At 47.4% G+C, this 14,263-nt stretch overlaps 5 protein-coding genes across 5 annotated transcripts; 2 read left to right on the forward strand and 3 right to left on the reverse strand.

Moving 5' to 3' along the window:
- Positions 1-2,772: 2,772 nt before the first annotated feature.
- Positions 2,773-3,263, forward strand: PPTG_05632 (hypothetical protein; the record flags this gene model as incomplete). Its single annotated transcript, XM_008899234.1, has 2 exons — positions 2,773-3,189; positions 3,258-3,263. The coding sequence occupies 2 exons, from the start codon at positions 2,773-2,775 to the stop codon at positions 3,261-3,263; spliced, it is 423 nt and encodes a 140-aa protein (XP_008897482.1).
- Positions 3,264-4,190: 927 nt separating this feature from the next.
- Positions 4,191-5,732, reverse strand: PPTG_21721 (hypothetical protein; the record flags this gene model as incomplete). The annotated part of the gene is made up of 3 exons (XM_008899354.1): positions 4,191-4,363; positions 5,007-5,141; positions 5,666-5,732. The coding sequence occupies 3 exons, from the start codon at positions 5,730-5,732 to the stop codon at positions 4,191-4,193; spliced, it is 375 nt and encodes a 124-aa protein (XP_008897602.1).
- A 314-nt stretch (positions 5,733-6,046) lies between these two features.
- On the reverse strand, positions 6,047-6,241 carry PPTG_21722 (hypothetical protein; the record flags this gene model as incomplete). The annotated part of the gene is made up of 1 exon (XM_008899355.1): positions 6,047-6,241. The coding sequence occupies one exon, from the start codon at positions 6,239-6,241 to the stop codon at positions 6,047-6,049; it is 195 nt and encodes a 64-aa protein (XP_008897603.1).
- Positions 6,242-9,818: 3,577 nt separating this feature from the next.
- On the reverse strand, positions 9,819-10,816 carry PPTG_05633 (hypothetical protein; the record flags this gene model as incomplete). The annotated part of the gene is made up of 3 exons (XM_008899235.1): positions 9,819-9,967; positions 10,436-10,484; positions 10,595-10,816. 3 exons carry the CDS (start codon positions 10,814-10,816, stop codon positions 9,819-9,821), a joined length of 420 nt encoding a protein of 139 aa, XP_008897483.1.
- A 1,108-nt stretch (positions 10,817-11,924) lies between these two features.
- Positions 11,925-12,971, forward strand: PPTG_05634 (hypothetical protein). The gene has a single exon (XM_008899236.1). The coding sequence runs from the start codon at positions 12,462-12,464 to the stop codon at positions 12,873-12,875; it is 414 nt and encodes a 137-aa protein (XP_008897484.1). The 5' UTR covers positions 11,925-12,461; the 3' UTR covers positions 12,876-12,971.
- The last annotated feature ends 1,292 nt before the right edge of the window (positions 12,972-14,263 follow it).

Consider the following 14,263-nt stretch of genomic DNA (forward strand, 5'->3'; position numbering starts at 1 on the left):
GAAACCCCATGCGGCAGTATATGTCGGCAAAGCCCAACAAGTGCGGCACCAAATTCTACATGACTTGCTGCGCTGAAACAGCGTACTGTTCAAGGTAATTGCTTGTAACTTCTTCTCCGTAATATGTTCTGGATGTGACCGATTGTACCCCGACAAGAACCGACATTGTTACGGATATTGTGCTGTAGGCTAGATATTTACTGTGGGAAGGCAAACAAGGACGAAAAGGATGTTGCGCAGAGAGCCGTTGTGAAGAACCTGGTGAAAGTATTGCGAGATCAACCTGCACAGCGCTTAGTGTGCACGGATAATTACTACACGTCAATCCCGTTGTCAGACAAGCTGCTTTCCATGGGCCATTACCACGTAGGCACCATGCGTCAAGACCGCCTGGGATGGCGCAAAGAGATTGATTTCACGCAGAAGTCGCGGCCAAAACGAATGCCGCGTGGCACGTTTCGCATTGCGCAGTGGCGCAACCGACCCGAGTTTGTGGCGCTGGCGTGGATGGATTCGAAACCCGTACGCTTCCTGGCTACTGGATGCTCCACGCAGCCAGCCCAAGTCCCTCGTCGTGAACCTGATGGCTCAGTCACGATGACACCGTGTCCGCGCTTGGTCGTGGACTACCACGAAGCCATGGGGTGTGTGGACGTCCACGACCAGCTGCGCTTGCAACGTTACTCCATTCAACGGTCTCTGCGGATGAAGAAATACTACGAAACTATTTTCTTGGGGCTCGTTGACATCGCGTTAGTCAACGCGTTCATTGTGCACAAGATTGCGATGAAGAGGGGTGACAAACGCGTCCCAACACACGCAGATTTCATGCGACGCCTGCACGTAGAGCTGCTGTCCCAAACCAAAGCCGACTTCGCTGCAGGTCAAGACGGACAAGAACTCATGACCGCACCAGCATCCCAGCTTCCACACATTCTGCAGAAGACTAGGGAGAAGAACGGCGGCAAGACACGGCAGTGGCTGTGTAAAGTATGTTCGGCGCTCGCGGGGCCTGGAACCCGAAGCTTTGAGAGCAGCTACTTCTGCAAGGCGTGCTCTATCGCCAAAAAAGGCAGCGTAGCTCTCTGCAACAAGGCCCGTCGCCTCGAGCTGGGCAGCGACCTGACGTGCTCGCAAGTCTCGCACCAGACCTGGAAGAACGGGACTGCCATCCCGCCGGAGTATCAAGACAAGATTCGCTTTATCAACAAGCGCCGAGTAGACGACGTTGATAGCGAAGAAGGATTTTGGTAAATGAAAGAATGATAGTCGTTTTTGCCGCGAACACACACCTCTAGCAGCTGCACATCGTAACGGTTTTGCCAGGAGATCTCAATGAACAGTTTCTTGAACCGCTTTTGCACAGAGCATCCCTCCATGAAAGCCAATGAAATTCCTTGATGGCGTTACATGGCACGCGAAAGGGCTTGAAGCATGATATATAGTACTGTTATTTCGGTATATGTTAATTCATATAATAAATGTTCCGGAAAATCCGGAACATTAGCCGGTGTAAAAAGGTTAAGTCGTGAAGGTAGTTAGCCAAATTGACGCAGTGTGAGGATGGAAGAGTTTGGCGATTCTACCCGTTGGGTGATATCGACACCTCAGCATGCTACCAGCAGCTCCGACCGACGAGCGTACACGGTTGGCCACCCGAGACAAACCTCACGAGGATTTCACGTCTATGACCACAGAGGTGGGAAGGGGCATCAGCATGACCACACAGGCATCCAGAGCTCACTGATACCTAGTCAAGATGGCCAACACCAGTCATGGAGTGCTGAAGCGAACTCCCAGATCGCTACTACTCATCAATAGATCCAAAGTGATAGAGTGCGGTGTGGTGCTGATATTGCCTCCGTGCCCACTGAGGTAGCAAGAAATATCTGACCAGGTTTCGAGCGTGCCAACGACGAGTACACGGCGGAGGAAATTGAATATTGGACCAAACCGCCACTTAGATGCACTCTACCCAGAACACCACTGAAACTGTTTACGATGTCAAATGCACGGAAGCCATATCTTTGGCAATTTATTAAGCTAGCAGCTTACCCAGACCATTGGGCAGAATCACGTTTGGAAAACAAGCACGCAGCTTTCTCATATTGGGAGAGATATGAATGGGCGATTGGGTTTATCAATGGTGACAGTGGTGTAACGAGGCACATGACGAAGTGTCATGGCGATGTACTCGCAAGTTCTGGCGAGGTAAGAGATGGTACCAATCGAGACCTCGTGTTAGCGTTTGACGACGCTGCTGGTAGCATTTCTACCCACTCCCATGAACCCCGTGTCATAACAGCTGAGCAACAAAACCATATTAACGCGCTACGTGCGAGGTAGATCGGAGGTCATTATCGACCATTACTTATGATTGAGGATGTCGGGTTTACAAACTTTGTCCGGTATATTACTGAAGAACTTGGTGGCGTCAAGGTACGCGTTCCAAAACGAGCTCAGCTACGTGGTAAGATCGTCCAGCTCGCAGAGGATCTAAGACGTCAGGTAAGATAGTCAATCATCCGCTCGTGTTTGTTCTTCTCGATAACGAGTGACATCTGGTCTTCGCGAAACGCACGTTCCTACATCGCGTTCACAAACCACTACGTCACTGAGAATTTTGACTCAGTAAATTGGACGCTCGAAGTCAAGGAGATTCATGGAAAACATGATGGCCGCACTATCGCAACTGCGCTGGAAGAGATTATGGAGGATTGAGATTTACGGAAGGAGCGTTGCAGTCGATTCGTAAGGGATTCTTGTTCCAACATGGTTGCATCCGGTGACATCATGCAACTAGACCACGCAGCATGTATTGCTCACCAAATTCACCTCATTTTGTCGACTGTACTTAAGAAGAAGAAGAGGCCTCCTGAACAGGGCCGAGAATCTTGGAAAATTGCCGTGGAAGCTGAACCAGATGCAGAATGTACTGAATACGAAGGAGACGACGAACTGTCGGAAGCAGACAGAGAACAGATGCAGACTCTGCGAGATGACATATTGGAGGAGATGGATACTTTTGTTAACACTGCCGTGGAGGATGTCGAAAAAGATCAGCTGGCTGAAATGCGTGTCATCGTGCAGAAGTTTCAAATCTGGGCAGTTTTCCGGAAGTCACCGAAGGCTTGGAACAGATTAGCCTTGCTGCAGACCGACAAGCTAAGGATTCCTAAAAAGGATGTTGTAAATCCTGTTGTGGATTGCCCAACACGGTGGAATAGCTGTTACAATATGCTTTGTCGCTTCATCAGTCTTGAGAAACCTATTGGAGATTTTTTTTGTGTATCTACCAACACCAAATCGAATTTGCTGATATGCAAAATAAATTGACAAAACCAAAAGCAGCAGACTGGTTGGCTATAAAATACCTCGTGGAAATTCTTGCTCCATTTTCTTCGGTGTCCACGATGCTGGACCTACCCTACGCTCCTTTGAGTTCCACCGGCGCTTAGTGGTCTCTGAAAAAGCCTTCTTACAGAATTGCTTTTTGCAGAGCTCGGAAATCTTGTCGGATGAAAGATAAACGTTGATGACACAATGGTTACGGTCAAAGAGTGCCGCGATGTGGTTGTGCGCTTATTTGATGCGCGTTTCGAGAGGTTGGAGCAAACAGAGCTCCTTTGGGTCCCTCTAGACCCTCGAATAGCAAAATGGATGGGATACTTGCCAGATAAAGAGAAGAAGAAGCTAGCCTGGCTGAAACTCATTGGCGCTCTTGTTGACATAGTACTTATTGGCATCCTTCCTGACTTGCTCTTGATACTGCTTCGCCAGTCACCCCCGCTGATGACATGCATAGACGTACGGGTTTACTGGGTCCACAGGCGCCCAACAGCAGTCGCATCACAGCCAAATTTCCTCGCAACTTCTGCCTTTGCTCCGTGCTTTAATTTCCCCCCCCCCTCTCTAACGCGCGTCAGAAGCTCGTCGATTATTACACGGCGCTCGTGATCAGTAAGGTTTGGCATGATAGAGAGATCGCGGACTAAATGAGATTCCTGTGACCGTGGCGGGTGCCCCCAAAATGAATGGCTGGAAACGCCAGCTTCTCAGAGCCATTACTTCTGAACTACGGCTTGGATCGTGCCAAATCGAGTATTGTCCAATAAGCAAAGTGCCAAGGATCATTTTAAGCCAACCAGCACGGCAATTGAGCAGACATTGAGAAAGTTATGGCCAACGTTTTACAAACCTGCGATTATTCCCGGACAGATGAAGTACGTGCTGAACCCCACCGATTCCTGACGATCAACGTGGTAGTATGTTTTCGCCACCTTCCGCTTCAAAGGCACCAAACGATGTTCAGATAAAACATCACATGTTCGGCCCCAACTCACGCAATCAGCGCCAAATCTCTCTGAAAAAACTTGTGAGACAGAGTACGACCGCTACCTAGTTGCCCTTAAAGTTGCCGACGATACCTCGTCCGAGTTTGTGGATCCCGACACAAATCCTTTGACGTGGTGGAAGATGAATCGCACGAAGCATAATAATCTGGCAATGTTGGCTCGAAAATGGTTAGGGAAAGTAGCAACAAGTGTTTTCCCCGAACGAGCATTTTCAACAAGTGGTAACTTTGTTACTGTCAAGAGAGCTTCATTGACACCCGACTTAGTGCGCGACCTTGTTTTTATAACGGAGAATATGCGGCGTCAAAATTATTCATCGGTGATAAATTAGATATGGGAAAGGTTAGGGAGCGCCCTGATCGGAGCACCCGAGCAGAAAAAGTGTAAGGACATGGCGTTAGTAAGTTGAAGATCTAATAGAAGTATCCTTTCTTCTCATAAACATTAGATCATGTAAGATGCGATATAAAATATTTTACCACCACATTAGAAAACTAGTCATCCAGATCCCGCTGCCTAGCGTACCCCCATGCTCGAGGTGGTAAAAATGCATTTTGGAAGTCTTCAGCGTTTTGTTCGAGAAGCTCTTGAAATGTTAATGATCTAGCGTTTGCGTCAGTCGTCAATTCAGTTTGTCCTGACAATTTAAACCCTGATGGACCGCGTCGTGTACCACGAACGCCATATCCAGCTTGGTGAGGCCGTGGCTGTTCGCATGTTCGTTGCCGTTTAGTCCTTGGAACAGGCTCAACCACTCGGTCGGTAACCACCCACAGGTGCCAGCGTCTGCCGAACTGCTCTGGTAAGAATTTTAATACGCCTCTAGATTCAATAATTTCCACCATATCGTGAAGGCACGATCAACCTTTAGTACGGCGCTCTGTACCAGTAAAGTCGTTTGGTCTAGTACCTTGCACTACCAATTTACGTGGCATTTTCCACAACTTGTGAGTTTCCTTCAGAGCGTGCACGGAAATATTTTTTTTCCGCGACGGCAGAATATAAATCGTCGCGAAATAATTGTGGGATTGTGGACACCTCTTTTGCAGCTTGCACACTGTTATTTGTGACCGCTCTAGACCACCATTGCTGAAAGACGGTCACTAAATCACCCCGTGCGTTATCTAGAAAGGACTTCATCTTGGCATGAGTACCTTCCACAGTAGAAGTATCCACACTCCCGAAATGACAAAATGAATCTATCCAACAGCGAACAAATTTGGTCTTGTACGGCCACCAATGTCGGGTTAAATAGGCGTCCATGTTGCTGTTAAGGTCTTTTAATGCCAAACACCCCTCATTGTACTCACTCGCTGTAGCAGCGTTAATTGTTTCATCATATTTAGCCATGAACGTGTCAACTTCCAATTCCTTCATGTTTTTCATCACCAGCGAGGAGGCTTCAGGTACTTGTGCTACGACAATTTTCCGATGAGCTTGAGCCAGAACATTTCGGCGGATGTGCCACCGACACAGCAACTTCTTCGAGGACGGATAGACTTTCTCCGTAGTATTTGTACATACCAAGCCTCTATCTGTAACAATTATCCTAGGCATCGTAATGCCACGGTCCAGTTGGAGCCGATGTATCGGCCGCCACAATACTTAGGCGCATTTTACAACCACCGCGCTTTGACGCTACCATTGGGCGCTGGCGGTCTGAATCCTTAAGTTTTCTTTTATTTTTCGGCTTACCATCTAGAGCCATTTTTCCTTGACACATTATATGGATTTGCTTTGGTCCAAGCATGAATCGCGGCTTCAGCAGCTTCTTCAGACTCGTACTCCAGTTCGGGTGGCGCGGGGAGATGATACTGTTGTTGTCCGTTCACCTCACCCGGCGATAATTCAATCTCAGTCGAGGAAGCAGATGCAGGAGCGGACATAGTGTATCGAAGGTTGGTGGTGTCTAGCTGTAGAATATTGGGTCATTATACTATATCGGCTTTCGTCCTCTCCGCAGTAAATATAAATGCTTCGTACTTTCTTAGGTCGGTTTGCTTCTATACTTTATGAATGACCAGCAATATTCGTCGAAATGTTTTGCTGTAAATCTGCTGGCATCAAGTTAGTTTATATCAATTTTCAATCTGTGGCTCGGTAGGCCACATCGTTTTGATTTTTGAAGTAGCGATGTCTCCTTTAAGTTGAACAAAGTTTTTTTTTTCATTATGTCGAGGCTTGCTGCCGTCAGTCACCATGATGAGTGGGCGTACCAAACTTCAGCTTCGAAAGTGTATTCATCTGCTAAATCTACCTCTGTCAAGTGTAGAAGATCACATCAAGCAGTTTTTCTCGAGCGTACGGAGTGATAGACTATTTCCTTGGTCGTATACAAATCTGTTCGTGAGTTTGGTCGCGTCCTTTTGACGACCCAAACATCAGACCCGATCAGCAGTAGGTTGATCGCAAAGTGTCCTTCAATCTAAACTTTAAGGTGGACTTGTTACTACTTTTGAATGTGTTATTATCACTTTGGATGTTTTATCATCATGTTTGAGTCGTTTATCATCGGTTTTAGATAGATTATCATTGATGTTATACTGAATATCACCGAATTTGGATACAGATATGTAGTATAAAAAGGGTACATATATTTAAGCATGGGGGAGTCCCTAGTTCGTAGCGTCCAAAACGCTCACTACATCTAGCCCCTACCACAAAGTTGTTATTGGTGAGAAAACAACTTCTGGTTATCCGTCCGCACGTGCACTAAAGGCCTCTAAACAATAGCTGCTTGCACACTCTGGTCATCTCCGTTGGTAGTCGACTCATCGTCATCACAATACTCACTGGGCTCAAACGAGAAAAATCCGGAAGCGCATCTTCGTCACTGTCAGCTACGTCGGCGACCTCACGCTCTACCACAGAATCAACATCGCTGCCTTGCATCTCGTCTTCACTATCAGAATCAGAGGCTAAGTCTTCGTCCGTAAAAACCACTGGATTGGGAAGATCAATCGTCTCGACGCTTGCCCCGTCGGCACTGCTTGTGTTGGCTCGTCGTCGCCCTCTCTTTTTGCTTGCATTGATCTTGTTGCCTCTGCTTCGTCGCCCTTGCGCCACGTTGGTCAACATGGTAACGTAATCTTGAAATATTGTCCAGATCACGTTGACAAATGTGGCAATATTGGGATGAGGTGTCGGGAACGATCTATTTAGCTCCCTATTTAATCGTTCGATAGGATTGTTTGTTCTAGCGACGAGACCGTTGTCGAAACCATGAACACTTCACGATTCAATGTTGTACCGCTCCAGCCAAGTAGCACGAAAGTATCCCCAGAACTGCTTCCACTTAATACGGGTGTAAGCGATCCCGGCTGCAACACACATGGCTCGAATAGTACGTTTAAAACACCGTATGCCATGTCGAGGAATCAAATTCGGATCAATCATTTTGAGCACGTCAAGCACGCCTTTTTCCATTGCAATGCGAACCTCCGCATCAGGAATACTGTACGTTGTTTTCATTTGCCGTCGCACTGCCTGTTTAAAGTAAAACAGGCAGCCGATCACTTCAGCGTTCAGGAACTGCTTCTCGATGGCCTGTATCATTGGCATCTCGAAGTCGCAGACGACGTCACATGGCTCGAGCTTCTCTGAGGTGTCCCTATAAATCAGCTCGAGAATGTCGAAGTACATGTCTTTAGCCTTGGAGCTGCAAAGAACGAAGTACACAGGGACAAATAACTCGCTGGCTTGGTCGTACACCATCATAATCATCCACTGTTTGAATCCCAGTGGGTACACATCGGAATGTATCATAAAAGAAGAGCGAAACACCGTTGTACATCAGTAACTGTCGAAGTTCTGGGTGAGCCCAGCCAATGACCCGATCTGGCTTGGTGGTGGGGTCCGCCTTCGGTCTTGACAGGTGGAACTGGAAAAAGGTCAGCGTCTTTCCCTCTAGCATCGATAGTGGAAGTACTTCGATGCGTCCAAGTAAATAAGGCCCATAGTGCTTTTGCCGGACACGGTAGACTCGACTTTTGACTTGCACTTCCTCCTAATCATGTCGTCATTCAAGCAAAATTCGGCGCTCACTTCCTACCACATCTCGTGCACTGGTTTCGTCAAATCCAGAACAGATAGACTATCAACGCGAAGCTTCATAGCAGTCGTACAGTCGACGATATCTGCGCCTGTTCCGGAGGTAGGCTGCACGCAGGTGTGCATGTTCACCAACTCGTATCCACTGGTCGAATTGTCAGTCGAGCTTTGCACCCGGTGCTACGATATACACTGCACCGAAATACAATCTTAAGGTGCGAACTCCACGCCCTCGTGTACTCGAATCCCATGTGAATAATCTTGGTTTTCGGATCTCTCTTCTTAGACGACTTCTTCGTTGGCCTTTGGAGACTTCGGGAGTCTGTACCTTCTTCACTATGTCTTGTCATGGTGGCTCCGCAGCGAAAGGATGCAAGATGAATAGTGAAGGCGGGTCTTCCTACGCGGCGAGCTAGCTTCAGCAGATAAGCTACCGTGGTATAAGCAGTGAAACTGCAGATAACAGGTGGCTGTGGCGTGGCCAGATTCGATGGCAATATCGATACTTATAATGGGTGGTAGCTAAGTTTAACACGTGGTTTGCGTATGCCTTATGCCTTGCACTTGAAGTCGATAGGCAATCTAAAAAGGATGATAATCCATCCGAAGTCGATATTCAGTACAAAATCGATGATAAAGTACCTAGGAATGATGATAATGTATCCAAATACGATGATAACACATCCAAAAGTGATAATAAGAAATATAAAAGCGATGATAATCTACCCAAAAGATACGATACCGCACGGTACTCTTTTTTTCATAGCAATTACGATCTTTTAAAATGACGACCCGTTACAATGCACGACCCGTAAACCGAGCAGACCCGTATACGACCAGTAGATAATCTACCTACGGGGTAACATTTCGCCGGAGCGTGTGCTGCAGTACTACATGCTACATGGTCGTGGCGTGCAACACGAAATTGACGGTCACAATGGGGCGAATGTCTACTCAAGACATCATAGAAGGCGCGCGCAGAGTCCACAGCGAGCACGGGTCCGTGGTAGGATTTTACTACTCGGAAGAAATATGATACCACACACAGCGACTTTCAATACTGCACTATGAGCGGAAGTAACGACTGCCCAAGACGGTGACGGTGATTCAAGGCAAAATGTCCATAGTGAAGAAGAAAATTCTAGCTATGCCGACTTGTATTTGAGAAGAGATCCCGACAATAGCTGTGAAGCAGGCAGTGATCCCGATAGTGGTCCACCTAGTGATCCAAACAGCCCAGCGACGATAGCGATGATGGCGGAGAATCTGACCTACAAGTAGCTGAATTATCAGACGGTGAGTATTACTGCAAGCTGGATCAACTGAGATACAGTCGGCGTGGTCATCTTACTGCTCGGGCAAAATGGAAGCAATCAAGAATTCCAATTCAGTTCATGAGATATGCTGACAGAATTACTGGTGATAGGAGACGTCGCGACCAGCGAGCCGCTCGCCGCTCACTTCTCCAAGACTCGAGAGCTTAATCGCTAACACAGCAATACGTACCAAGTTCTGATGGACCAAAATGCTGTTTGCGTCGCGATCTTCCATTGCATTTTTACCTAAAAAGGATGCAGCCCAAAATGAAAAAAAAAACTCCATTGCAAAAGAGAACTCAAGCCGACAAGTAAACCTGTTCACCTCGTTGCTGTAGCCTTAGGGTGTAATGAAGTCCATAATAGTCGTCGTTTCCACTTCCTGGTGCACCTTGATGTGTGGGGGTAGATGGCTACACCAGCGATCACCGTCACAGCTGCAACAACCGCAGCAATGACACCCGCCGGAGCGCCACTGGCTCCGTGCCTTGTACCGACGACGAAACCGTATTACTGTCCGCTGCAGTATACCAGGATCTACGATCCACTGCCACCGCGTTGTCGCCGCCAATATCATCATGGGCTCCATTGCGTCCATTGTCATACTTGGTCGGGGTTGGAGTTAAGCTGGGGTGTTATATTGCTGCAAGGGATGATGCAGCCATAGGCTCCGGTATGAATGACCGGTACGGCGCATATATGGGGAGGACGCACTTGCCACCTTCACCATAGCTGGCCGAGTACGTGAGGCAGTCAGCGATGGCTGCGTCACAATGACCCGTTCTTAGTGAACTCCACAATGCTTCTCGTCATTCCGGACCAGTAGAAAAATGATTTCATCGTGTTAAATTGTCGTTTTGGTCCCGGATGTACCAATTGGGTGTGGTACCACTCCACCAATTCTTGACGTAGAGCCATAGGAATAACCACACGCTTTTGAAAAGTCAATAGACGGGCTCCCATCATGTTTTGGACTGAGTCGCTGCAGATGGGAACGTCGATGCAGTACGTGGCGTCGTGCTCGACGATAATGGGCCAACAGCCAAGTTCCTCGTCATAGTAGTGCTCAGTGGCAGTCCTACTCGTCGTCACCATTGAACACGGCGTTGAAGCTGGAGTTGTTGGTCTCTTGGTCGCCGGTGCTGGAGTTACTGCGGTGTTGGGCTGGGTATACTTGATTTCTTCCAAGTTCTTCACGGAGCGTGCGCTGCAATTATCGCAATCTGCTCACCGATACTCCAGTCGCCCCTGCACGAACGAGAAGCTTAGCGATCCACATGAGATGCTCTTTAATTGCATCCACGTACTACGCTCCATTTCGGCCTCGTCCATGTTTTCTGAGCCGTTCTCAGAGCCATCTACAGCCAATTCTTGGTCACCAACTCCACAGAAGTTTCATCTGTGGGATTTTCTGCAGCTGTGTTCAGGAGCTCGTCCACGGACATTGGGTCCTTAACGTGCAGACGAGATAACATCGTCGCAAGCTCGGCGAACATTGCATCATCTTCATCTGGTTCTTCGTAGACGCAGTTGTAGTAGTCTAAAAGCCGGGTGTGCTTCCAGCACCTAGCGAAGTTGGACGGTGGCATAGCGTTCCAGCAAGTAATACTCCAAGAAATTGCCTGCCGAGTCCCCCACCTTGTACAGTTTGGCAGCCGCACTGCTCCAAACCAAAGGTACTCGGAGCCATTTTTATGGTACATACGTGAATAGGAATACCCTTAGATAGGAATAACTTGTGGGTTCCTAACGCGATGACGAGTGCGATAGAATAGCACAGACAGAATAAGCAAATCCACAGAATCTACGGATGAATTCCACAGAAATATCGGTATACCGGATAAGGGCCACTACTAAAAGCATACTGGGGGTTGCACCCCCAGACCCCCGCACATGTTCTGGAGAGTGTTACGGGTCCGTTCGCTGGTGAGTTCGTCGCTGGGCCCGCCTACGCAAATACCGAGCGGCCTTCGCGGGCACCCCGCTCGGGTTTGCTTCGGTCTGTACAATTTCGGCGCCTATTTTAACGATGTATCGATCAGGAGCTTCGCCATTTTGTCTCATGAATCACCAATGGTGATTCACCATCGCAATACAACCATATGTTACTTCGTAGTTTCTACATATTACATGCATGCGCATGTCTCATGAATCACCATCACAAAAGGGGCCATATGTTATTTCGTAATTACTAAATAGTACATGCATGCGCAGGTTCTGGACAAGCACTGCCGTTGTTTACTCTGCGAGAGTGGCTCTCGTAGAGCGATAGAATAGCGCGGACAACACCAGCAAATCCAAAAACCTCCGGATAAGGGTCGCTTTTAAAAGCACACTGGGGGTTGCACTCCCAGATCCCCGCAGACATGTGTTGCGGGTCCGTTCGCTTGTGACTCACAATCCCAACGACGAGCTCACAAGTTGTGAGCTCGTCGTTGGGCCCGTCTACACAATTATCGAGCGGCTCTGCTTCGCGGGCACCTCGCTCGGGCTTGCTTCGGCTACGCTCCGCGCACCCGCCCACTACCGCCTCTATTAAAGTCATTTTTTTTCACGATCTGTGTTCACAGATTTGACAGTATGCTTGATTACCTTTCCTTCTTACTTTGCTTGGATACAAACGCGTGCTAAGCACTTATTGTTAGCTGGGTAAAACCAGCTTTTGACACGATTCAGTTCTCAATTCGCCTCGCCGGACGCATTTACCGATTCTGGAGCCAACCGTACAAGAAAAAAGAGCATGAAACTCGCCTTCATCCTGCTCGCGGCTCTGCTGTTTGCCACTGGAAGCGCACTACCAACACACGTGAAAATAGCACATGCCTCACCAAGTCTGGTTCAGTCATCTCAGGATGCGCGGAAAGCCGATGTCACGGGAGGGAGATTTTTGCGCTCGAGCGAACGTGTAAACGAAGCCAACGAAGAGAGGGGCAAACTTGCCGGGTTGTTTCTGCTTGACGACATCACTGCAGCGCAAAAGGAATCGATCAAGAAACTAGCTCCGACGTTTGCGAAATTGGATGAGAAGGACGATGGAGCAATTGATTTATTCGATATGTTAATTCGTCAAGGGCATTCGGTAAAGAGCGCTGAAAAGGCGGGGGACCTATACACTATATATCTTCGCAATCCATCAGCTTTCCATGCTTCCTAGAACCAGGTGAGATCTAGTTTGTAGTACATCGGTACTATCACTATTGAGAGAATAAATGGCGAAATGCGGTCAAATATATCGTTGTGTTGGGGGAAATGATATAGCCAGCCAGTCAGCCATTTCGGGTAAACCCTTCTTGTCGTCGCAGCGCTGATCCGGCTATGAAACCACCACGCCTTGAGTAGCTACCGGTTCAACTACAAAAACTTTCCGCAAACCAAAGCTTTATTGGTTGTTGCTAAGCCGCAATTTGCAACAAGCAGTGCCCTAGTTACGGACTGGGAGATACCTGAAGGACTAGGTAGTATTCTCTACTCCTTTATCGGCGTTAATCCCGGTAGAGCAACGGTACGCAGGACAACACGCGAAATATGTAGACTACTTCACAATTTATCGAATTTGCAATCAGTGTTCGAGCACTTGTATTTTAAAACAAGTTTTTGATTTTGCGTTAAGAAATAGAATTCCATCATACTTAGTATAGATTAATACTTCAACAAATTTGACATTAACAAATAGTAACTAAGTCCTCGCTCTCATTTCGTTGTCGACAGCAGAGACGATCCTGTCGGCGATGCGTTTAACGAGCTGTGGGTCGGAAACTTAGTTACTAATTAATACATGTAGCGAAGCTCGAATACACATCAGAATAGACATCATTGTTTTCTATATTCAAGTGTTTTGCGCTGGTCGGCTCAACGATCAATCTAACATGCAAACTCGCTCGAGGTCATGAACGACTGAGCGTAGTCAACTTGCCGTTCATAACACAAGACGCTTTATTCAACAGCTACAAACAGTACTCTATTTCAGCTCACCTCTATTTTGTGGCACTCCATTTGTGTAGAATACCCTAAGTACCCTAAGGTATTAATAGGGTCTTTCTATTCGTAGGGAATTGTAATACTTTACGGTATACTAAGTATACTAGATCGTCTGCGACTTACACTGGGAATACATGTTCTTAGAACTTTTAATCACATACTAAATACGATATTTTGGATGTTGTCCGAACGTTGACCCATTTACGTTACGCTCACGCAATTAATCCTGTTTGGGCTGTCCATTACTCATTCTGAGGTATTCCCAGTATAAAACTTGGTCAATGCATGTAGCGTTGGTATTATCCAGTGCCGACCGCACTAAATGCAAATTGTGCTGTACCAAATTGGATCGAGCTAACACAGATGAAAATGCTGCTTCCAACGCTTTCATGGTCATTACAGAGCCATTAATATGACGCTTGAGAGCTGCTTCAAACGCATGAGAAAGCTCCTCGCGCATTTTAACCATCTCGGATTTGTAATGTGCTAGCTCCACCATTAAACCCACGTGAGGTGGAATTCCACTGGAAGAAATGATATCATTTTCCTTAGCGTTTCGACAAA

Source organism: Phytophthora parasitica, assembly GCF_000247585.1.
Source record: "Phytophthora parasitica INRA-310 unplaced genomic scaffold supercont2.7, whole genome shotgun sequence".
Taxonomy (NCBI): domain Eukaryota; phylum Oomycota; class Peronosporomycetes; order Peronosporales; family Peronosporaceae; genus Phytophthora; species Phytophthora nicotianae.